Raw genomic sequence first — 24351 nt, forward strand, 5'->3', positions numbered from 1 at the left:
TTTCTTTTCTTTATGTTTTAATGTGCTTGGTTGCCGCTGTCCGAGAGGTTTCTTTTTTTCTTATTATCCTTCCAATGATGATGGGTTCTTTCATGGAGATGTCGGCTATCAGAGGAGCGCAATAAAATAAATGACAAAAAGGGAAATAAATGGGCGAAACAAAAAGGCAAAAGAGATAAAGAGGAATGTTCCCTTCCTCTCTCATACACATAGCATGCCGCCTGGACAAATGGCTAGGCTAGGCCAGGATATGCAATGAAAATCCAAACAAAATCGAGAAACGAGAAAACAAGAAGACAATAGAGATGACTTGGGGAAAAGCAAGGATAAAAAAGCCTCGTAATGAGTCGAAAGAATACTTCATGAGAAGGCTCTATATTCTTTTTTTTTTAAAAAAAAATTCAGAAATTATCTACCTGCCTATGTCTGGTCCTCGCCATCGCTTTACAGATTAAGAAGGGTACGGACTAATGTTCAGTCTGCACGCGCGGCTCGCCGGCTGACTAGATCGGACTAAGGTAAATTGAATGCAACAACATGTAGATTGGAACCGCTAAATCGCGAATCTATATACGATATCAAGAATGGTATATAAGATAGATGATATATATCGCCGGAGGCGTCACGGATAGAGATAGCCTTTCTCAAAGTAGTTTCCATACAGATCCACCACGCCGCTTCTACCCTTAGGGGTGGCATTCCGAACCACTTTCACCTCGCCTTTCCAATGCCCTTCAACGTGCAATGGTATCGAGGAAGAAGGGGGAATAGGGTCTCTCGGTGACTGAGACGAGGACCTGACTTTTTCCGAGGACGATGATATTGATGGTGACGGGGACGGGGAAGATGATTGTGCTGCTTGAGCCGCGGCAATCCTCCGTTCTCGATCTATTCTCACGAGCTCCTTGAACTCGGCTTTCTTCTTGCGTCGAAAGGCTGCTAACGTGGCCACCAGGTCAACTTCAGGCGCCTCCGGGGTAACTGCTTGATCCCTGTTGCCGCTCATATAATTCGTCGACTGAGGCGACGGTGAAGATTGATTATGACCAGCACTCATTGTTGTCGGTGAAAAATGGATAGAGCTAGGTCGAGATGGACGCTGGTGCTGAGCAAGGCGCGGGCTTGGTTGTCTTAGATTGGGGGACAGGGGTGTCTCCAGCTCCGACGGCCCCGAGTGCGTAGAGTCATTATCTTCAGGCATCAGACGCACTTTCTCATTAAGAAATGTCATGGGGAAATCTTTGCCCATGTCATCGTCTGGAACGCCGCATTCCTCGTTGCCAAAGAAGCTAAAGTCATCCATGGCTGCCGACCACAACCGCTCGGAATCGGGATCTCCGGTTGCAGACATTGATGCCACATGCTCGTAACGCTGTGGTCTCCAGGGACTGGGCTTTGTCGGCTCGCTTTTCTTAGACACAGGCGTGATTTCGAGAACAAGACGTTTAAGAGCAAAGAGAGACCTCGCATGCTCCTGCTCCGCCCGCTTTCGATCTCGACCAGGGGGAAGAGAGTAGTCTGCTCGGGCCTGAAGATTTGCCAACAATGCTTCATCCGAGCATGCAGTGATGAAGCGGATCAGAGATGAGATAATTGGAGAGTCAGCTGGGACATGCGACGGGACATCCGTCAGAACAAATGTCTCCACATGGGGAATATGAGAAGGGTGAAGGTACGGGTACGCTGCATCTCCATGCCGAAGTGGGAGGGTGTTGTTTTTAGGCCTCTTCGCCAACAACTCTTGTATCTTCTTAGCCCGGGGGTTTGATATGGACGCTGGCAGACTGCTCTCAGCAGGTGCAGCTGCCCGTGAAGGCTGCGATTGCAATAGCCCTGATCCTCTATCATTTAAGGTGACAGGCTCTACATCTGGCGACCGCGTGCAGTCTAACACCTCAGGTGCGAAGGCCGGGCCTCGTCGCACCGGCAGTGGCTCATCCTCATAAGTACACGTGACGTTTTTTGCTGTGGGCGGCGGTGGAGAGGAGACATCGGATCGTGATACTGAGGTATCTGCAAGTTCAAATATGGGCTCTCTCTCCGATGGCAATTCAAATATCTCGTTCGCAGGATCGAGCTCCGAACGCAACTGAGTGTCTTCGAGCTGGACCCGCTCCATATCTCCCGGAAGTTCGGGGAGGAGGTCATTTGACGATATATGATCCTTGGTTGGCGCATCTTTAGTGACAACTGCGTGATGGACCCTGAGATAGGTGAGATTGTCCTTGGCGGAGGTGCCGAGAATGGGTACCAGCTTCTCTGCCCCCGGGAATATCCCCGTGCTATCTACCGGGCTATCTGGTGACAAGGCATGCTGGCCTTGTCTCAGGGATTTGGCAGTGTCAACCGTCCCCGCATCGATTAAGTGCAGCCTCTTGGAAGCCAACAGACTGGCGACACCCTCGACGGTCAGTTTGTTATCGGAAATACACAGGTGGGTTATTCCCACATGGGGCAAGTTCTCCAACACCGAACGGCCTGTCAGAGGACGGGTGAGTAGCTCTAGGAATATCTCATCCAGATCCGGCCGTCTCAGAATGTCTGCAGTATAGGCGCCTAAGGATGAACCACCGCGTGCCATGCTCACCTGGCTCGGTAGCGCTCCTGGCGACATAAAACAAGCCTGCAACAATGATCTAACGGCCATATCGGTAAGCAAATTATTGCGCAGATCCAAAAACCGTACTCGTGTCCCGATTGCGTTTGCCAGAAATTCAGCATCTGCGTCCTTCAGACCGATACCTCGAAGCTTCAGAACCTGAAGCTCATGCAGCTCGGATAATGTGGACAAGACAATACGATCTCTGGCAGAGGACGTGTACGATAGATCGAGATACATTAATGCTGGGAATCGTGACAGGGCGTGTGCGATTCCAACGGACGTGGTATTCGGCTCCCTTTCTGCCAGGAGCAAGCGAAGATTATACGGCCGGTACTCTTGGACCTGCGCCGGATTCGAGGGAGTCCTGAGAGCCATGGTAGCGTTGTGGTCAAAGAATGGCAGGCTCGAGACCATCAGCGACTGGAGACATGGCAGGTAGTCCAGAATGTCTCGCAGCCATTCCGGTCGAGGGCCACCATAGATCTCCGACAAGGCAGGAGGAAGATGGAGGGTATGAGTGAGACTGCGGACCTCAAGTCGGGCTCGTTTCAGCGTCCGTCTGAACCGAGTGAGAGCAACTCGTTCATGGTCAGCTAGTGGGAAAGCGCTATAGAGGAGAGACATGTTGGATTGTCTCACCATATACCGCGTCGTTATCCGTTCCAAAATGGGATGCAGGGTCACCCCAGAGGAACGGGGCAAAGATTTGATGCCATCGCCGACTCACCAGCGATGCCGCGCAGAGATCGGCGGAAGGGATATAATGAGCGATGATGGACCAGGCGTCTCTCACAGTGGCCAGTTCATATGACGGGGGAATCGCTTCCATGATGGGCTATTGTTTGTCCCTCTACATGGTTTGATTTCCGGTGATCTTCGGCCATGCTCAACAGGACGAGGACCACGGAGGAAGAACACTTAAGTAACTCCCACGACGATCTTTTTCTCGACAGTTGTCCGCGCCGGTGCGGCTGGGCGATTTTGTCTTGTGATTGAAGGCTCGAGATTGGCCAATCACGCTCGTCACCCCGCGGTCGTTGCAGCAGGCGGGAAGGTGCGCCGAGATTTCCCGGAGCAGTAAGTGCGATCGAGTTATATTTGGTAACAGGGAAGTATTTCTGGTATATACTGCTTCTACAAGAAGAACTAACTCATGCAGCGCATACTGTATGAATTATTGATCACGCAGGTTGGACGATTTGACGTTTGCCATGTTGTATGATGGAGTAACGATTTATATTGATTTACATTCTCTCTCATTACACAGCGCCTTAGCCGAAGTCTGCCTGAAGTGTGTATACACACACGGCTTCAAAGGAGCCCTCTCGGCCCATTTCCTCCCAGCCCTGGGAACCCCAATTGCTGCAACATGTACTCTCCGAAAATGTCATCCTCGTTGATATCCACGGACGACCCTTTCTCATCCTCAAGCTCCATCTTCCGCAGCCGAGCCTTGATGACAACGCATGCCTCTGCCCACGCACAGAGTTCGCCTGCAAGGCCTTCGTAGAGACTGTACGGCCGGTCCGGCATGCGGAAGTCATAAGAAGTCTTGGAACCTAACGCTGTGCTGTAGGGTGGGCTTTCTCGCGCCAGAAGCATGAAGGCCAGTGCCCGAGAGAGGAAGTAGTCGCTGGACAATGATTCCTCCTCCCCTGTAGGGTGTCTTCCAGCACGCTCCGATACTCTCTCCCGATAGGCTTGCTTGGCCTTCTTCATGTCCTCGACATCATACTCGAAGCAGTCATGCAACATGAGCAGGGGCCACGCGTTGCCGGTAAGCCCGTGGCAGAGGCTTCCCCCTTTCGACAGGAGCCCTTCCTGCCAGACCTTCTCCGTTCCGAGACGGATGGCCTCGTCCCATTCAGGCTGCCAGAACTTGGATGTCAGACGGGAGTCTCTCCTGGCTGTGGCTAGTAGCACCAGCAGTCCCGGGGCCCCATGGCAGATCTGGACGAGGGGGGAAGATCGTGAGCTCGGACGTGGAGGGATCGCGGTGGGTATGTGTCCGTCATTGGCGATGCAGATCTTGCAGAGGCTCGTGATGGTCCCTGCTATCAGGGGCAGGTAGTTCCGGGACTCCCCATCCTCTAGTTCCTCCAGCTCGCACGCCAGGAGGACGGTGAGGATGCCGGCTAGATAAAACATTAGCGCATGAAACGTGGCACAAGGGGAGGCTGTATGAATTGATCAAAAGCCCAGATCTCCTATTACTACTTACCGATTCCGTGGACACTGTACTCCGGTTTTCAGTCCAGTCAATAATTCAATTCCAAGAAGAGATCCAATCTCGACAAGAACGGATAAACTTACGCTCCCAGTCCGCAATATTCATCCATCCATGGCCACATCAGCGGAAATGCGTCTTTTGCACCATAGCGTTTTACAAAATCCCGCGCTCCCTGCTTGCCCGCCTCGACAATGGCATCGACGAGCTTCGGAACGGCCTCAAAGATGGGTCTCAGTGCCGCCCGGGTGTCCTGATCAAAGACGTGATTTCGGATATTCAGGATCGCCCACAGCAGTCCTGCACGGCCGTAGAGGACTTCGTCTCCGCCCATGTCGCGGTCCCTATAAGGGATCACATGACCGTGTTGGAGTGAGCGCTGGACAGCCTCATTGAGCGCGGTGATATCGTCTCTGGAGATGGAAAGACTTCCGTCGGCGGCCTTGCCGTGGCCTTCACAGGCAGCCAGGATCCGCAGGACGACTGGACCCAAGGGCGATCCGATGGGCGACATCCGTCCTGGCGGGATCCTGAGGTCGGTGGGCGTGGGGATTATTCTCTCACGAGCAAGCCCGGCAAAGTCAGGAAGCCGGCTGGCATCATGGTGCTCGTCGTCTACGAGAGATGCCTTCTGACGTTCCAGTCGAAGGAATGAGAGTGCGATGCCTGGTGCGGGTTGATTCGCACATGTTTAGAATAGTAGTTCTTTTGTGGAATATCAGGCAGTAATAATGGGACTGTACCTGGAGTGCCGCTGTAGATGCTGCCATAGTCGAACGGGTCCACTGGAGACGGGCAGCCGGCACGCACCACCTCCGTCCCCTGTTTGACTGCCAACTGCAGTTCTTTCAGGATTCGTTTTAGGTTTGTTCGGTTGATCTCAACAGGCTGGAGTGTATTTTTATAGTATTGTGGCCGGCTGGTTGGCATTGTGCTGTGATTTATATGTGCTCTCAATCTAGACTGATCTCGATACAGAGTCTGTACGGAGTATATGGATGGAATGTGCAGGCTAGACAGGAGTAAATCCCTTGATTGATTCTATAGAACACTCATACATGGATGCTATCTAGGACAATACTCTGACTTCCAGGCAGCACTGCCTACGTCGCGCTGAATTCATCGCGCGTGGATGGACGATGACATAAGGCGGGCGGAGCGGGGCAACGATGATCCGCGATGACTCAGCAGCCGCGACCTCCCGGGACGACAACTTCTCCGCTGCGTTCTCTTTGTTCCGGTCTCGAGAATACCCAGAGCGGTCCTTGAAGTGCTTTGCGTCTATCCCAACGGCCGTTGGACTGGCCAGCGAGCCCTTTGTCGCCTCGAAAGTTGGCTTTAGTGTCGCCAGCGCAACCCAACATCTCCTGGTAAAGTCTGCCTTCACCATGCCACCCCAGAGCCCTCCTCTTTGGCCGTAGTCGACCTGCCGTTTTTGCGCTCTGCCCTCCGCAATGGCCCCCGTATCTGCGCCATCGTTCCTGCAGATTCTGTGCCTATATAGCACCTTCTAGGATGTTGGACTAATACGGCAAGCAGTCCCGTGACCCGCCTCGCGGGTGATGGCAGGGCACGATGCCCGCCACCCATGAAGACCCAGCGGCCCCTGTGATCCCCAGCCCGAAGCCGCTGCCGGCGAGCATCACGCCGCGGCAGGTTACTCTGAGGGACCGCGTCACCGTCGCGACGCTGGTCCCCTTTTCGTCCGCAGACCAGGTGCCACAGGGCCTGCTGAGCTACCTGTCGGACCAGCTGAACAAGGAGATCGAGAAGGGAGATACCTATCCCATGATTGATCCCATCCCCCTCCATGAGTTTGGGCCGTACTGGTTTTCCAACTTCGGCGCCGTCATGCTCTTGGGTGACATCAAGAGCGTGGAGGATGTGCAGGCCATGGAGAAAAATGGGGTAGACTGGTCCAAGATATGTCTGGGCAGTTTTCACATCAAGCCCAACTATCCCGGGCGGAGTAGTCATGTCTGCAATGGCACCTTCCTCGTCACCGATGCTTCCCGAAACAAGGGTGTGGGAAGGCTGATGGGAGAAGGCTATCTCGAATGGGCGCCCAAGCTAGTCAGTGCTGCTTTGTTCCTGGCTGTCGGACATCACGGTTAACACAACTCGCAGGGCTACACCTATTCAGTGTTCAACCTGGTGTATGAGAATAACGTAGCGTCGTGTCGTATCTGGGATGCCCTGGGTTTCAAGCGTATCGGTAAGGTTCCCGGCTGCGGGAATCTGCGCTCTTATCCAGGCCAGCTGGTCGATGCCATCATTTACGGCCGAGACCTGGGGCCGGAAGGTGAGGATTCTGTGACGCAGGAGCGTTTTGACAAGATCAGATACTATCTCAAGCATTCCAAGTACCCTCGAGGGGCTGATAGGGCGGAGAAGAGCCGGCTGAGAAGTGCTGCCACTCACTACAAGCTTGTTGGAGGACAAAATGGAGAACCAGAGAAGCTGATGCTGAAGGACAAGGAGGTTGTCTCTGATCCCCAGCAGCAATATGAGATCGCTCGCCGGGTCCATTGTCAGCAGCATGGCGGGATCAACAAGACCACTGCCACGATTGCGGTCAAGTATCATTGGGTGAGGATCAAGGAGACCGTGAGTCGGGTCATCCGGGACTGTCCCCAATGTAGAGAGTCATCCAAGGCTCCTGTTTTGAACGGCTCCAAGGCTGAGGAGTCGTCCAAGTCCAAGGAGAACAGCAGCAGCAGCAGCAACAACAATAGCAGCAGCAGCAACAGCAACAGCAACAATAACAACAGCAGCAGCAACAGCAGCAACACCAACAACACCACCAGCACCAGCACCAGCACCAGCACCACAACCACTGCCACCACCACTACCACCAATAGTAATACTAACAATAACAATAATAATGGCCTTGATATGTCAGCCTCGAACGGTGTGGTCCCCTCGAACGATCACTTGATGACGGATGCGCCGCCCCCGCACCAAAGTCCGTTTACGCAAACCCATGCGCCAGGGGTGCAGGCCCCGGAGGACTGCATGACCGACTACGCCAACATGCCTCTAGATCCCCAGATCATCGACATTAACCCGCATCTTCCTCGGTTCCAACATCACCAAACCATGGCAGACCCATATGAGCATCAGTCTCATGGGCTGTCCCACGTACAATTTGACGAGGAGTTACGAGGACATGCGCCCAACGATTATCAAGTGATGGTGAACGACGAGTCTGACTCCGATGCGTTACGACGGGATACACTAGGCTTGGTGAACCATCAGCTGAGCGAACCACAGCATGATCAAGAAATGCTCGCCAGATATGTCGATCGATCGGACGATGAGTTGGATTTCAATTGAAAGGGACTGCAGGCGTTTGAGGAATCCAGATGGGATCAGGGCGGTGTGCTGTGCCTTGGAGTTGCACTGAGGACTTCCCGTCATACTGCAGTTGCATGTATATATACACATATATTTCATGTCCCAGTAGAATCATATATTAATCTCTAGCCATCTGTAGATTTTCCTGAATCGGTGTTGAATAAGAAAGCATGGGTGTATATGCTGGTAGATTCGAGGGGTACTGCGGCGGCAAACCTGATTGGCTGGCGCTGTGTGCCTTGCCGACAGCCAACGCGGGAGCTCCAGGGAAATTTTGGTCGAGAACGAGCTGTCGAGACAAACCCCGCGATTCTTCAGGACAGAACAACCGACTCCCTCCAGAGCGGGCGTCTTTTTTGGTTGCTCTATTCGATTTTTTCCTCCTCTTCTCTCCCTCTTCGATTCCGACGCTTGACAAATTTCTCTTCCCACCACTATGGCCTTCTCCGGCCAAGCACCCACGATCATCGTGTTGAAGGAGGGTTCGTGCGGCAACCGGGCGCTTTGGCATACGCACCTCTTACTGATTTGTCTATGCGATGTATAGGGACGGATGCTTCGCAAGGAAAGGGGCAGCTTATCTCCAACATCAACGCTTGTGTTGCCGTGCAGTCTACGGTCAAGGGCACGCTCGGTCCGTATGGCGGTGACCTGCTTCTCGTCGACAGCAGCGGCAAGCAAACTATCACAAACGATGGGGCGACTGTAATGAAGGTACTTTTCTACGAAATGGTGTCAGTTTAATGCGTTTATCAATGCTGATCGTCTCCAGCTGCTCGATATCGTCCACCCCGCCGCCCGAATCCTGGTCGATATTGCACGTTCACAAGATGCTGAAGTTGGTGATGGAACAACATCCGTGGTTGTCCTTGCCGGAGAGATTCTGAAAGAGGTTCGCGATGCTGTCGAACAAGGAGTCAGTGCACAGATAATCATCAAGGGTCTTCGGAGGGCCAGCGCCATGGCTGTCAACAAGATCAAGGAAATCTCGGTCGATATGTTGGAGGCGGCGGGCAGCGAAGAAAAGAAGATTGAAACACTGAGACGGTTGGCTGGCACGGCGATGAACAGCAAGCTGATCAAGAGGAATGCGGATTTCTTCACAAAGAGTAAGTGGCACTTATTGTCGAACCAGACAAGGCAAATGGAGATACTGACAAATCAAAGTGGTCGTGGATGCTGTACTATCTCTTGATCAGGATGACTTGAACGAAAAACTCATTGGCATCAAGAAAGTCAACGGTGGTGCTCTTCAGGATTCACTGTTCGTGAACGGTGTTGCCTTCAAGAAGACGTTCTCCTACGCTGGTTTCGAACAGCAACCCAAGTCGTTCAAGAACCCGAAGATCGTCTGCTTGAATGTGGAGCTGGAGCTGAAGGCTGAGAAGGACAATGCGGAGGTTCGAGTCGACCAGGTGTCGGAATACCAGGCCATCGTGGACGCAGAATGGCAGATCATCTACAACAAACTGGAGGCCATTTACAAGACTGGCGCTAAGGTGGTGCTGAGCAAACTGCCTATCGGAGACTTGGCTACACAGTATGCTTGTTCCTCATACGAAAGAGACGTTTTTAGCATCAGCTAACTGTCTGAACAGGTACTTCGCAGACCGTGACATCTTCTGTGCTGGTCGGGTCGCCTCTGAAGATTTGGAACGTGTTTGCCAAGCGACCGGTGCGTCGACCCAATCTACGTGCTCCGACATTCAGGAGTATCACTTGGGAACCTGCGGTTACTTCGAGGAGCGCCAAATTGGTGGGGAGCGTTTCAACATCTTCTCGGACTGCCCTGCCGCCAAGACATGTACCCTCGTCCTGCGTGGTGGAGCAGAACAGTTCATTGCGGAAGTGGAGCGAAGCTTGCACGATGCCATTATGATTGTCAAGCGTGCGATCCGCAATCCGACGATCGTGGCTGGTGGCGGTGCCTGCGAGATGGAACTGTCGAGCTATCTTCACGGGTTTGCGGACCGCAACGTGCCGCACAAGGAGCAAGCGATTGTCAAGGCCTTTGCCAAGGCGCTGGAGGTGATCCCGCGTCAGCTGTGCGACAACGCGGGTTTCGACGCTACCGACATCCTCAACCGATTGCGTACTGAGCACCGCAAGGGCAACGTGTGGGCCGGTGTGGACTTTGATCACGAGGGTGTCCGTGACAACATGGAGGCGTTCGTCTGGGAGCCCAGTCTTGTCAAGGTCAATGCTATCCAGGCTGCAGTCGAAGCTGCTTGCTTGATTCTGAGCGTCGACGAGACGATAAGTATGTATTCTCTATCCTTGTTCTTTTCTTTTCTTTTCTTTTCTTTTTGCTCTGCTAACCGAGATACTCTCCACAGAGAACGAAGAATCCCAGCAACCACAAGCTCCTAAACGCGGTCTTCCTCCGGACGCCGCACAGCGGACTCTCCGCGGTCGGGGCCGGGGCATTCCCAGACGGTAGAGAGAAGAAGAGGAAAGGGGAAGGATAAAAACGAAACCGCAAGAGGTCTACGAAAAGTAATTGCTCGTACTCTAGGAAAGGTTTTGCAATATAATTTGTGTTTATAGTTTAAATAAACCTTTCTACGACAAGACGTTGTTTACCAACACAACAGATGTTATATCGCAAGTAAGAAGAAAAGAAATTACTGAAGTAGCAATCATCCATAGATGCGGATCGTTTGACGGCGGGTAGGATAGCCCGGAATCCTTTTCTCTTCAGGCGCACTGAGGATATTTGACTTGGCGTGCTACTATTATATAACGTGAGATGGAGAAGTGCGCCGTTTAATATCGCCTATTATAATAACCTAGACCTGGATACATTGTCTATTCTATGAAATACCTAGCTTCACGCTGAGTCGCTTATCATTCCAATGGCAATAATTCAGGCATGATTATAAGCCACAGCATTGTTAGAAAAAAAAAGGCAACGAATCTGTAATTCTACGTCGATGTGTTTAGTTTATCGGTTTGTAATACTTGGTCATGTTGTGGGAACCAAAGGGCTGGGAGTCGGGACTCGGGAGCGTCTCCGCGGACGGGCCGCACAGCATGCATGCCATCCATCATCCATACCTTTGTTACTATTATTGTCAGGACTTCAAAATATTGAGATTGATGCACAATCAGTCAAGGGAATATACTATGACGTCTTTACACCGTAGACTAGGAGCGAAGAAGAAAAAAAAAGAGAGAGAGAGACAGAGAAAGAAAAAAAAGTAGGAAAAAAATGACAGCACAATCTCACTGTGGCTGGCTGTCCACAACCACAGTGTGATGGCAGTGCATTAGGTAGTAATATTGAGTAATAGTGATGATCCTGGCTCTACCTGCCTACTGGATCAAGACTCCCGGTTCTTCTGGCCTAGGGCTGACATGGATGTAAGCCATAAGCTGGCAATTGGGTAATAGAGCCCTGCAACGTCGGATCTCGACTTCCCCCTGGTATTAATTAATAGTTGATTCCTATTGATCTTCCATCTCCGAACTGGCGTTCCCTGTATGTAGCTCGGGAGAAAAATTTCAAATACCAGGCTGTCGGCGTCGCCGTTAGATCCTTTAGGAAAACATTTTTTTTCCCTCTCTGCATCTGCATGCATGACACTGCCTCCCTCCATGGGATTGTCATCTTAACTGCTGCTCACTGCCTCCCATTGGGATGACAGATCTGCAGAGAATGAAATTTTTTTTCTTGGGCGCCTTCATCTATTTTGGTCCCTCTGCGTGTGTGGTGACTGTAAGTGGTTGCTCTGGGGAACGCGTGGGAAACCAGCCATGGGCCAGGCCAGCTATTAATATTAATTAACTGCTCGCTGCATCGACATCGAGTAATCTAATACTCCGGTAGGGCTTAGACGTGTCCGGCTGGCCGGTATTAAGTTAGGCTGTTCCGTGGCCGGCTTCCGATCGTCGCTCCAGACTAACCAACTGTTAGTTCTTCTTTCTCGATTCACCCCGCGTTCTTTGCTCCCCGTCTGACCCCGTCCATCAGACGGTCTCCTTTATCATCCACCAGCTCCCATTCCCTCCCTGAACAGTCCTCTCTTTTCTCAGATACCCTCCCGGAATGTCATACTATCCTCCCTACTCTGGCCCGCCGCAGTACGGCGCTTATCCCCCGCCGCAATACCCGCCGCCAAACTACGGCCCTCCGCCGCCTCAACAGTATCCGTGAGCCTGACCTGATTGAATTTCGCTTGCCTCGTGCTGACTTTTGACAGACCACCACAGCATAACTACGGAGGCTACCCGGGCCAGGGCCAGCAGCAGTATCATCACTCTCCTCCTCCTCCCCCGAATAATCACTACGGCTACGGTCAAAACCAGCCACCCCAGTCCTACAACGGCCAAGATGGATATAATGTACGTTTCTCTATGCCTGGCGGAGGTGTCTAACAAGGAAGCTGACACATTTTTTTTTTCTCGCAGCGTCACCCGCCCCCTCCTCCCCCGGGGCCCAGCTATGGACCACCACCGCCCCATCCACCGCCATCCCATTCTCCTCAGCCTCACAACGGAGGGCCCTCGTACAACGGGCCATCATCAGGTCTGTCGCAATCGCTGAAACGAGCGATCGAAAGTATCGAAACCTTCTGACGCTATCTAGGTGTTCCGACTGTGTACAACAACGCGTACACCCAAGGGAACCCCAATGCCCCGCCTCCCCCGCCTAGTCATCCCGTGGCGTTTGGGAACGGAGCGCCACAAGGATACAGTTTCCAGTACTCGAACTGTACGGGCAAGAGAAAGGCTCTGCTGATTGGAATCAACTACTTTGGCCAAAAAGGGCAGCTGCGGGGTTGCATCAACGATGTTCGGAATATGTCGACGTATTTGAACCAGAACTTTGGCTACGCTCGAGAGGACATGGTCATCCTCACCGACGACCAGCAGAACCCCATGAGCCAGCCGACCAAGGCCAACATCCTCCGCGCCATGCATTGGCTCGTGAAGGACGCTCAGCCCAACGATTCTCTCTTCTTCCACTACTCAGGTGGGTCTGAATTGCTGCCAGGGGATGATCTTGCTCGCGGTGCTAATGCGATGTGTTATAGGACATGGTGGCCAGACTCCTGACTTGGACGGCGATGAGGAGGATGGATACGACGAAGTCATTTACCCGGTGGACTTCCGCGTCGCAGGGCACATTACCGACGACGAAATGCACCGCATCATGGTCAAACCGCTGCAGGCTGGCGTTCGGCTGACAGCCATTTTTGACTCGTGCCACTCCGGCTCCGCTCTGGATCTCCCATACATCTACTCGACGTCGGGTGTCCTCAAGGAACCCAACTTGGCCAAGGAGGCTGGTCAAGGTCTGCTGGGCGTTGTGTCCGCGTACGCACGTGGAGATATGGGCGGCATGGTGTCCAGCGCGATGGACTTCCTCAAGAAGGCGACGCAGGGTGACAAGGCATACGAGAAGACCAAGCAGACCAAGACGAGCCCGGCGGATGTGATCATGTGGTCCGGAAGCAAAGACGAGCAGACCAGCGCGGACGCGAACATCAACGGCGAAGCCACGGGGGCGATGTCGTGGGCGTTCATCACGGCTCTGAAGAAGAATCCTCAGCAGAGCTACGTGCAGCTGCTGAACAGCATCCGGGACGAGCTAGCGACGAAATACAGCCAGAAACCGCAGCTGAGTTGCAGCCACCCTCTTGGTAAGCGCCATTGTATTGTCGTGTAGGGCCGGAGCAGGAGCTAACCGCGTGCGTCAGATACCAATCTTCTCTACGTCATGTAAATAGAACCCCTTCCATGATTTTGGCTATGACTCTGATGATTCTCTGATGATGAGTCCGAGACACTGATTCGCGGGACGATTCGTGACGGATGATGACGCGGGTGGATTTGAGTTGTTTGAGTGGTTATATGTGTTATGCTTGGCTTTTACTTTACATTTCTTTTCTTTTGCGTGCGCTTGGGTTATGGCGTTATCTCCAGTTTCATATGTAGGTCTTACTGTTTCCTGATGCGCTTGAACTTGACATGTTTTCTACGATTTGATGCTTGCTACAGTATTCGGTGGACAATATAATATAGTCTTTAGGCACAGGGTTTCCATGTAGTAAAATTGCAGTTAGTTTAATTGCGACAAAAGATCAAATAATGCAGCAAGAGTCCTGACAGCTGACGCCTCTTCGTGGCTGGTGCAATAGTGGCGGTGCAGAGGACATGTCGGCAACTAGCCCAGTTGGGCGATCGGGATCGGCCGAGTCGGCAAGCGGTCTCCGTGCGGCATGATTACTAATAGGGCTGTTCTTCGTACCTAACCCTACCCATGGTTCGTGATCAACTTACGATCTAGAGTACGAAGTGTTTTATACAGCTGTCTACTAAAGAAATAATTAAAAATGACAATCTGATGCCATGTCTGTGACGTTCATCTTTGTTCGTATCATATCTTACAAGCTACTGAAAAGAGAAAATGAAGAGAGAGTCCGGAGGCAAAGAGTTAGTACCAAACAAGCTTTCCTCCCGGCAACGTTCCTTCCGAGCGATGGGTCTCCGTTAGGCAGGCCCACCCGCCGTGGAGGCCGGACAGAAGTCCGAGCAAGTCAGCGGCCATTCTGAATTTCTGCATCCATTCTACTTACTGTACAGGGTATGCTGTGAATTCATTATTCAACAGTGATGAATTCATAGTCTGGTAATCGAATGACAATAACTAACTAGCTAGCTAGTCCAGTCGGATTGGAGAGCGATGCAATGCAATCTCTAGAACGAACGACAGTACAGTACAATAATGTGTATGTACTGTATGTACACATTTTTCAGACGATCATGATAACATGACATCCTCATCTATCTAGTCCTCGCGACTAGCAATAAGCCCGCCAATCCGCAGTGGGGCATATATTAGCATTTACGCAATTCCCTGTTCGAGGCGGTCTCTTTCGTGCTTATCGCGGGATCTGCTTGCTTTTTTTTTCTTTTCTTCTTTTTCTTCTTCTTTCACTACTCCGTATCTAATCTAATTGTTACCGGGAATGGATGAATGGATGGATGGATCACTGAATGAGACGAATTACTTCCTATTTCCTGCTGATCTGTGTTCTGGTTTCTGATTCTCACCATGCAGTCGTTTCTCCAGTACCGGCGCTTTGGGAAGCAGCTGGAAGCTCAGCTGGAGCGGAATGCCGAGAAGCTGGCTGAGCAACGCCGTCAGAGGCGCCAGGGCCGTCAACAGGCCAACAATGCGTCCGGCGAGTCTCCGCCATTAGATAGCGAAGCAGTCGATGAGAAGGAGCAACAGGAGCAGCAGCAGCAACAACAGGACGATGCTGTCTCTTCGAGATCGTCTTCCTCTCTGGAAGAGGACCTCGAGCGTGCTGATGTCCCTGACGGGGTAGGTGGTGCCGACCTGGACACCATGACAACGCACGAGACGACTGGCACCACGCTGGGGCTGGCTCTGACGGGCATCGAAGTTCGTGAGCGGACCACCAACGAAGGCGGCCCGGCTCTGGGCAAGGTCTTCGTCGTGTCGTACGAGGGCGACAGAGACAAGATGAATCCGCACAACTGGGGCTTTGCGCGCCGGGCTGCGGCGACGTTCGTGCTCTCTCTGATCGGTGGTGTTGTCGGGTGGGCGTCCGCCATCGACTCGGCCGCCATTCCCCAGATAAGCGCGGCGTTTGGCGTCAGCGATGTCGCGGCGTCTTTGTCGACTGGTTCGTTCGACTTGTACTGGACCTTGCTAACGTGGTGATCTTACTAATCCTCTTGTAGGGATATTTTTGATCGGCTTTGGAATCGGAGCCTTGATAAGCGGTCCTTTCTCCGAGACGGTGGGCCGGAATCCCATCTACATCGCAACTCTGGTTTTCTACATGCTGTTCCTCATGGGTGCAGGTTTGTCGCGCAACTTTGGCACGCTGCTCGTCTGTCGCTTCATCTCAGGCATGTTCGGCGCGACCCCGCTCGTCTGCGCCGGGGGCTCGCTGTCCGATCTCTGGACGCCGGCGGAGCGTGTCTACGCCTTCCCCATGTTCGCCTGCGCGTCCTTTCTGGGCCCTCTCCTCGGGCCCGTCGCTGGCTCGTGGATAGGCCAAACTGGCGTCCTCAGCTGGCGCTGGGTCGAGTGGGTGTCTCTCATCTTTTCGGGGGTGGTGTTGACCATCGTCGTGCTCTTCCAGCCGGAAACGTACGGCCCGATCCTGCTCAAGTGGAAGGCAGAACATCTCCGGCGGCTGACGGGCGACGAGCGATATCGCGGGGCGATCGAGATCCGCAAGGTGCCTCTGATCTGGCGGCTGGCACGGTCGCTCTACCGGCCGTTTATCATGACGGCGCAAGAGCTGATCATCATGCTCGTCGCGCTGTATCTGACCGTCATCTACATCGTCCTGTTCACTTTCCTGACGGGGTACACCTTCATCTACACCGACACGTACCACCTGTCGCAGGGGATGACGGGGGTCTGCTTCCTGGGCATCGCAGTGGGCATCATGTCGAGCGCAGCCCTGATCCCGTTCAACATGCGTCTGCGACAGCGGGACATTGCGCGCGCGCAGGCCCAGGGCCACTCGCGTGTGGCGCCCGAGTCGCGGCTGTATTGGGCGATGTTCGGGGCGCCGTCGATCCCCATCTCGTTGTTCTGGATGGGGTGGACAGCGCGGCCGTCGATCTCGCTGTGGTCGCCGCTGCTGGCCTCCGTGCTGTTCGGGTTCGGGATCATCTGCGTGTTCATGAGCTGCTATCAGTACGTCATCGACAGCTACGAGATCTACGCGGCCAGCGCGCTCGCCAGCGTCACGCTGATCCGGTACGTGGCGTCGGGGGCGATGATCGAGGTCTCGATCCCGTTCTACAAGAACATGGGCGTGGCGTACACGCTGACCATAATGGGATCGCTCAGCGCGCTGCTCGTGCCGATTCCGTTTGTGTTTTATAAGTATGGGCCTGTGATTCGGAAGAGGAGCAAGTACGCGTTTTCATAAGCTTTTATTCGATTCGTAAATAAGGACGATATAGAAGTTTGCTTGTATTTACCCTGCACATGATTGACGTGTACTGTACATACAGCAACGAAGGAATCATATCTACATATGTAATGTACTTATGTTAACTAGGAGCTTTTATGTCTACTTTTTTTTTTTTATAGTTGTTGCAATCTGATCCAGGATTTCGCAATGCCAACTTTCCAGTCTAGCCTCATGCACAGCGGTCGGGACCGACTCTACCAGCAGCACCTTCACAGAAGCAAGCAAGATTCCCCATCAGCCATGAAATTTCGAAAGCCCTGCAAATCGATCCTGGCACCGTGTCTGAGCAGCAGACTGGCTGGCGCATACCATATCCATTCCCAGTTTAGCAAGTGTTTCTACTTTGATAGATACGTAATTTTAATCAGGGACCATCATCGACTGGACCATGCCAGCCAGAGAGAACATTACTGTACTATCTACATGCAGACAGTTAACTATTTACGAACACACACACTCAACATATCCATCCCCTTTCCCTGTTCGTACGACCGACGCGGCTTCACATAGAGGATCCTCTCGAACTGACCACCGCCGGTGCCCCCGCCACCCCCCATCGACTCAGATTCTATGCCGACGATGTTGGCAATCCCATCGCCGCCTCGCGAGAGCAGATCCCAGTGCACTCCCTTCAAGCCCCACGGCGGACCGGGAAGCGTTGGGTCTTTGTACATGGGGAACTCGAGACAGACTAGCAGGCCGCCGCTGGGCAGGAGGTCACTCATTCGCGCTGCCCATTGCTGGCGCAGGCTTGGGTGGAGGGCACATAGAAACTGTGTCGTAGTCAGTCCGTCATTAGTCAATAAAAAGTGTGTGTGCATTTGTGGGTGTGAAGAACTCACCGTATAGTCATATATGACATCAAACTTCGCTTCTTCATCATCATCTTCATCACCCAGCGCCTTGCTCACCCAGTCCGCCTTGAAGAAATCGCCCTGAATAAACGTTGCCTTTCATGGCGCTGTCACTGTCAAGGAGCGGTTGCTGTCATAGCCATCGCCATAACTGTATCCCTTCGGCTGCTGCAGTTCCGCAGCGGCATATTTCTCAGCTGCCGCAACCGCCGTGGCGGATATCTCCAGGCCGTAGGCGTCGAACCCGTGAAGGGCGAGCATGACGACGTCGTAGCCCCGTCCGCAGCCCTGTATATATACAACGCATACATAACAGTCATAGGATTAGCAATCACACACATACACACAGTCAGACAGACAAAATATGTGCATGCGTATCAGGTTGATGAACACCGGAACGAGGACTTTCTTCCTTCGCCCTTTATTACCATTACCATCAGCAGCAGTCAGAGGACGAAAGAGATCATGCTGCCGCTGCTCAATGAGATCGATCAGTGCCGGAGATGGCTTCCCTCGATCCCAGAGATGGCTATTGTCCGTGTCCCACAGCTCAGACCATGCTGTGCCGTGGCCCTCCACTGGGCTGGTTGGTAGTCGTCAGCTTCGCACAGAAAGAAAAAAAAATAATAAATAAATAGATGTGTGTGCCCACCCACCGTCCTTGAAAATGACTGACTAGACGCGTTGGCGGTTCGCCGGTATTATTATTATTGTTGTTGTTATTAGATTCTGGTTTTTGTAAGTCCGGAGGCGTCATTGATAGAAAGAAGGAAATGGGTAGAAAGAAAGGAGGAAAGGAAATATTTTTCAATTCAATTCTTGTTTGGGTGTGTATGTATGTACAGTACTGTACTCATAGGAAGTTAATAATAAGTCAGGTGGAACATGAATGAAATGAAAATTAAATAAATAAATTCCATCTGTCCGGATTCCGGAAGCCCACTCACTCACTCAACAAGAATCCTGAATAAAGTTAAACCTTGACTACTGCTTGCTGGATACTTTAAAAAAAATTTACGGCGATGAAAAGACTACTTTATAATATCTACAGAGTATATGTGTATGTATTTACCGTAAGCTGGTGACTGATGTCGGTGATTGTGTATTTCAATTCCAATTCCGGCAGCAGAATTCAACCATTACATTTACTTTCTTTGCAGATAGCCTTGGTCTCATATTCAGTACTGAGAATGCGCTTTTTTTTGGTGGTATATTGATTGATGTGTACCGTGTATATGCATTGAGGCTACATATCGAGCAGTATTGGTGGTGGTGGTGGTTGTGGTCTCGCTATCCGTATAGAATTTGTTCAAAGAATCTGACTGTCCGGCTAGATGTGTCATTTCCACAATCACGGGTGCATGGCTTCTCGGTCCGACATGGCTTTCCTGATCACTCCACGGATATGGCTATAATCAACTTGTATGCCGTGGATTTGGTATCCTGTGTCTATCATCATCACCGTCGTAGAGATGAGCCTGCCATCTGAGCGAATAACCAGTTGTGGTGAAAGGGCTGCAATCCTATCAAGAGGGCTGCCAAGAAAACTGCAGCACAGCCACTCTTTCAATTCCACGCAGATTTTCGACGAATGCTATTGAGCAGCTCCACTACAGCAAGAAACGTCGCTTTACAAGACGAGTGCGCTGCAAAGCTGGTTCATCACCGTCTCGATGACGACTCGAGAGTGGATAGCTCGACATTGGACAGCTATACTCCGGTGAAACGCCTCACCCTCTCTTCGGCGCGGAGATGACAGTTCGCGAAAATGACGCCGTGATTGTGTCTTTGCCCTTTCGTTGCTGCTTCGCAATAATCCCCGTTCGATCTGTCACCGGTGTGGCATTGATAATGTTATCGAACGCCTCATCATCGCTTCCAGCAGAACCTGACTCGGCATCAGAATCCACAGGCAACGGCTCCGGTCGGGCAATCCTTTCTGGTTGGGGTTTGTCAGGCTGTGTAGGATTCTGAAAGGTCTTGGAATTGAGGATCTTGCGCCGTATTTCTGCCATTTCTTCCTCGTCGTCGGTGTCGTCTGAAATCGCGTACGGGTCCCTTTCCGCTTCATCTTCTTCATCCTCTTCTTCGTCCTTCTCACTTTTATCGCTACCCTCTTCATCATCATCGGAATCCACTCTTTCTTCTCTGTTAGTATTCCCGCGCGTCCACATATCATCTGGGCCGCCAGCATCACGCTCTGCCCGGCTCTCAGAGTATTCGCGCTCGATCTTCTTCAACCAATCCTCTTCTGCCTTCTTGATCTCTTCTTCATTCGAGCATGCGGCATATCGTTTCAGCAACTGCGCGTTAATTTCCAAGAATGCATCTCCGTAGGAAAAGTGCTTGAGCACCTCTACCGCCCAATCCTCGTGTCCGCAAATGTAGAAACATGCCGCGAGCGCTTCGACGCAGTTCAATCGCCAGGGACGACCGTAGTTGACCGAATTGGCGGCGAGAAGGTATGGCACTGAGCTACGACTCAGCACAAAGAAACATTGAGCCCAATATCATTCCAGAGGGACAGACATACATAATCTCTCACACCTTCCGCCGATTCGAGACCATGGTACCTCCTTTACCCGGACCCAGGAGCATTCCACCACCGCGGCTCCGTATTGTTCGAGAAGATCCCGATCGGCTGGGGACAATACACGCTTCGCATTGGGACTGGCGGTGACCGTATTGTGAGATCTCCATTAAGCTGAAAGAAAAAGGCAGACCTACGAGATAACCACGCCCGGATATCTGTGACCGATCGGAAGTTCTCGCATCAACCCAAACTGCATCAGCCGCTTCCCCGAGCATCTTTTCGGGTCGCAGTGGCCCAGGTCCCAGCAGGCGGCCTTGAATGGCGGTCTCGAGGCGCCGGTCGTTGCCTCATTGTCGTCGTTGCCGCGGGGTTCGGGGCGGTGGCGGGGCGCAGAGGAGAACTTCTTCCCCCGGGAGAAATTGTCTTTCTTGTGTCGCACCATCGAGAGGGTGTTGTAGGAAATATAATCCTAGAGAAATTCCAAAAGAAGAGCAGACAAAAAAAAATATCTCCTGCTTGGCCTCTCGCGGGGAAGGCGGACAGCTGCAAAAATCGTCGGATGACATAGGGCGGTTTGTTGCCGCACCGCGCGTTGCAGGCGGGTCCCGTGTGGCTTCGTCTACCCGTCCGAGGCCCGTCGTTATCAAATCCCACTCCTCAGCAGCTCCCAGTTCCATACCCACCCAGACGCGGTGCGACAGCTGTCAGCCTTTCGATCTCGGAGATCTTCTTGTCTCTCAGTTCGCGTCTCTCCCCTTTCTGCCAAACTGGAGGCCACGTCGGCACGCATGGCAGCTAGGGACCGTTTCGGTGCCTATGCTGACCCATCACTATCACCACTGCAGCGAGCGATACGTATGGCCCCCTGCCATGGTTCTTAAGCTTGGATGTCAGTTCTTCGACTGCTGACCACTACGATAGACAATGCTTGCGACCCCGCCAACTACGAGCCCAACCTTGCCCTGAACCTCGAAGTCGTCGATCTGATAAACTCGAAGAAGGGTAATGCGTGAGTGGAGAGCCGCCGTCTTTTACTGCGCTACCATAGTTGATCGCTGATTAACTATTGACGTGGAATCAGTCCCCGCGAAGCTGCCCTCACAATCGTGCGTCTGATCAATTCTCGCAACCAGAATGTCGCCCTCCTGGCGCTAGCGGTACGTGTTTAGGTGGTTCGTGGTTGAGGACACAGGCGGGCTGATGGACAGGCAGCTGCTTGATATTTGCGTGAAGAACTGCGGATACCCCTTCCATCTCCAGATAAGCACCAAGGAATTCCTGAATGAGCTGGTACGACGATTTCCCGAGCGGCCGCCTTTGCGACCGTCGCGGGTACAACATCGCATTCTAGAATTCATCGAGGAATGGCGCCAGACAATATGTCAAACGTCACGGTACAAGGAGGACTTGGGGCATATCCGGGATATGCACCGTCTTCTTCTCTACAAGGGCTACACCTTCCCGGAGATACGGCGCGAAGATGCGGCGGTGCTGAATCCGAGCGACGTATGCGTTGCTTCTCCAAGCTGGGATTCAAATACAGACTAACTGTGCTTTAGACGCTGCGATCGGCAGAAGAGATGGAAGAGGAAGAGCGGGAGGCACAGTCTGCGAAGCTGCAGGAGCTGATTCGAAGGGCACGCCACAGGACCTGCAGGAAGCCAATCGACTGATGAAGGTGATGGCGGGATATGATACCCGAAATAAAACGGATTACCGGGCCAAAGCGGCCGAGGAAGTGTCCTACGTGCAGCAGAAGGCCAAGATTCTGGAGGAGATGCTGCAGAGCCTCCAGCCGGGTGATAAAATTGCTGAGGGGGATGTATTTGAGGTGAGAGTTTCTCTCCCTTTGGGATTCTTCCTGGTCATTACTTACTATGTCTAGGAGCTGGCGAATGCGCTCCAGAGCGCCTATCCAAAGATCCAGAAGATGTGTGAGGAAGAGTCGGATGACACGGAGGCGGTCGAGAAGCTGAAACAGATCAACGACAGCATCCGTCGGACGATTGAGCGGTACAAGTTAGTGAAGAAGGGTGACATAGAGGGAGCAGCGAAGATCCCCAAGGGCACTCTGGGAACGACTACGGGAGTTTCGAAGAACGCCAACAACGAGTTTTCCCTGATTGATTTCGACCCCGAGCCCAGCCCCAACGGCGATGCGCAAGGCACGAGCTCGTTGGAAAATGATCTCCTCGGCCTGTCTTTTCAGGACAAACCGGCGGCCACGTCTGCAGCCCCTGCAGCCTCTACAGCCTCTACAGCCCCTGCAGCGCCCCCGTCCGGGCAGGCTCAGGCTGGCTCGAATTACGATATTCTCTCATCTTTAGCCTCGTCCCAACCGGGATCGCAGTCTGCGACTCCGGCTCCCTCTGTCTCACAGCCGTCAAAACAAACAACTTCAGCACCGGTCGACCCGTTCGCTTCTCTGGTCTCCGCCAGCCCGCGGGCTGGATCTCCTTTTGCCGCTCCGGCGCCTGCCACCCAGCAGCCCAGCCAGCCATCGTCGTCGTTGCTGGATTTGGCCGGGGATGCGTCATCATCGGCACCCGGTCAGACGGAAGCCAACAACAACTCGGGTGGCGATGAAGAGTGGACCTTCACATCATCGCTCCCAGAGGGGACGCTGCCCAGCACGAACAAGGTCAGGGTGTTGAATTCAGCGTTGGTGATTGATTTTGCGGCCCGGAGAAATCCTGGGCATGATCGGCAGATTCATATAGTAGCACTCTTCTCCAACAGCACCAGCCGGCCGTTGACGGAATTGCATTTCCAGGTGGCCGTTGAGCGGGTATGTCGGTTACATATTTTCTATCTGAAGATCTGCTAACTTAGGATTTGTGCAGGCGTACACTCTTCAACTACGGCCGCAGTCAGGACGGGATATCTCGCCGCTTCAACAGCATGGAGTGCGGCAGGAGATGTTGATCGACGGTGTCGATGCAGGTAAAGGCAGCTCGGTGAAGATCCGGTTCAAAGTGTCCTACCGGATCGGAGGAGAGCTGAAGGAGGATCAGGGGATGGTGCCGCCATTGGGGATCTCATGACATGACGGCCGTCCGATGAGAGATGGGATGAAGATGCGAGAGAAGGAAAGGAATGATGTTGATATTGGAACAGATGGGTTCGGATTCCCAGCGGTCCGCTCTCTCACACTCAGTCACTGACACACTCTTGTTCTGCCAAAGATATCCTGTTCCCATTCGCAGTCCAATTTCCTTGTCATTTATTGTCTCCTGGCATGGCCGAGGAAGTCACCAGTATACTATCCTTGGCATTGGCTAGTATATTCAGTATATTTATCTATTCTATTCTACTCTATTGAAGTCTGAATCTGAATCTTGGATATCAGCATTGATATCATTGTCATTAGTCAATACCTTCGCTTTCGTTTACCGTGGCCTGAGGATCTCAATTTACCTAAAGTACTTACCTAACCGTCTGTACCTACCTACCTATCTAGGCAAGTGATTCGCCATCCCGTTGTCGCGAACAGCGAGCAGTATTTTTCCGCGGTGCTCGGCGGCATCCGACATGAGTCGCTCAGAAGTCCGTGCAGGGCTACATACAGGTGGTTGTGTGTACGCCAGTATCAATTCGTCTGTATCTGTTGGCCCGGAACGGCACGGGAAATACTATGTGCAAGTACACTACAACAAAGTACCTAGGTATCTACCTCCTGTCGACCGATCGACCTTTCGACCGATCTCTCGATCTCGGTGTTCAATCTCGGTATCTACCTGGTATCTATCTATCTCGGCGTTTTCGTCCTATCAGAGAATGAGGACATATCATCAAGGCCAAAAAGA

General features: G+C 52.4%; 9 protein-coding genes across 9 annotated transcripts; 5 read left to right on the forward strand and 4 right to left on the reverse strand.

Moving 5' to 3' along the window:
- Positions 1-622: 622 nt before the first annotated feature.
- Positions 623-3226, reverse strand: T310_1193 (uncharacterized protein; the record flags this gene model as incomplete). Its single annotated transcript, XM_013475886.1, has 1 exon — positions 623-3226. One exon carries the CDS (start codon positions 3224-3226, stop codon positions 623-625), a length of 2604 nt encoding a protein of 867 aa, XP_013331340.1.
- A 687-nt stretch (positions 3227-3913) lies between these two features.
- Positions 3914-5759, reverse strand: T310_1194 (Lanthionine synthetase C family protein; the record flags this gene model as incomplete). The annotated part of the gene is made up of 4 exons (XM_013475887.1): positions 3914-4779; positions 4824-4837; positions 4916-5495; positions 5573-5759. 4 exons carry the CDS (start codon positions 5757-5759, stop codon positions 3914-3916), a joined length of 1647 nt encoding a protein of 548 aa, XP_013331341.1.
- A 645-nt stretch (positions 5760-6404) lies between these two features.
- Positions 6405-8165, forward strand: T310_1195 (Histone acetyltransferase Spt10; the record flags this gene model as incomplete). The annotated part of the gene is made up of 2 exons (XM_013475888.1): positions 6405-6902; positions 6957-8165. 2 exons carry the CDS (start codon positions 6405-6407, stop codon positions 8163-8165), a joined length of 1707 nt encoding a protein of 568 aa, XP_013331342.1.
- Positions 8166-8622: 457 nt separating this feature from the next.
- On the forward strand, positions 8623-11062 carry T310_1196 (T-complex protein 1, eta subunit; the record flags this gene model as incomplete). Its single annotated transcript, XM_013475889.1, has 8 exons — positions 8623-8668; positions 8734-8900; positions 8959-9295; positions 9354-9726; positions 9785-10446; positions 10523-10622; positions 10734-10794; positions 11015-11062. 8 exons carry the CDS (start codon positions 8623-8625, stop codon positions 11060-11062), a joined length of 1794 nt encoding a protein of 597 aa, XP_013331343.1.
- Positions 11063-12234: 1172 nt separating this feature from the next.
- On the forward strand, positions 12235-13857 carry T310_1197 (Metacaspase CasB; the record flags this gene model as incomplete). The annotated part of the gene is made up of 5 exons (XM_013475890.1): positions 12235-12338; positions 12389-12530; positions 12597-12714; positions 12775-13161; positions 13223-13857. 5 exons carry the CDS (start codon positions 12235-12237, stop codon positions 13855-13857), a joined length of 1386 nt encoding a protein of 461 aa, XP_013331344.1.
- Positions 13858-15246: 1389 nt separating this feature from the next.
- On the forward strand, positions 15247-17067 carry T310_1198 (MFS1mrp; the record flags this gene model as incomplete). Its single annotated transcript, XM_013475891.1, has 2 exons — positions 15247-15857; positions 15903-17067. 2 exons carry the CDS (start codon positions 15247-15249, stop codon positions 17065-17067), a joined length of 1776 nt encoding a protein of 591 aa, XP_013331345.1.
- A 455-nt stretch (positions 17068-17522) lies between these two features.
- Positions 17523-18769, reverse strand: T310_1199 (uncharacterized protein; the record flags this gene model as incomplete). The annotated part of the gene is made up of 6 exons (XM_013475892.1): positions 17523-17573; positions 17614-17931; positions 18001-18093; positions 18127-18300; positions 18352-18595; positions 18669-18769. 6 exons carry the CDS (start codon positions 18767-18769, stop codon positions 17523-17525), a joined length of 981 nt encoding a protein of 326 aa, XP_013331346.1.
- A 973-nt stretch (positions 18770-19742) lies between these two features.
- T310_1200 (Ribosome biogenesis protein tsr3) lies at positions 19743-20987 on the reverse strand (the record flags this gene model as incomplete). The annotated part of the gene is made up of 3 exons (XM_013475893.1): positions 19743-20487; positions 20560-20682; positions 20740-20987. 3 exons carry the CDS (start codon positions 20985-20987, stop codon positions 19743-19745), a joined length of 1116 nt encoding a protein of 371 aa, XP_013331347.1.
- A 346-nt stretch (positions 20988-21333) lies between these two features.
- T310_1201 (VHS domain protein) lies at positions 21334-23589 on the forward strand (the record flags this gene model as incomplete). The annotated part of the gene is made up of 7 exons (XM_013475894.1): positions 21334-21400; positions 21467-21554; positions 21627-21702; positions 21806-22051; positions 22089-22376; positions 22431-23333; positions 23389-23589. The coding sequence occupies 7 exons, from the start codon at positions 21334-21336 to the stop codon at positions 23587-23589; spliced, it is 1869 nt and encodes a 622-aa protein (XP_013331348.1).
- Between the last annotated feature and the right edge of the window lie 762 nt (positions 23590-24351).

The sequence above is a fragment of the Rasamsonia emersonii genome (assembly GCF_000968595.1).
Source record: "Rasamsonia emersonii CBS 393.64 chromosome Unknown ctg1118621759979, whole genome shotgun sequence".
NCBI classification, from domain to species: Eukaryota; Fungi; Ascomycota; class Eurotiomycetes; order Eurotiales; family Trichocomaceae; genus Rasamsonia; species Rasamsonia emersonii.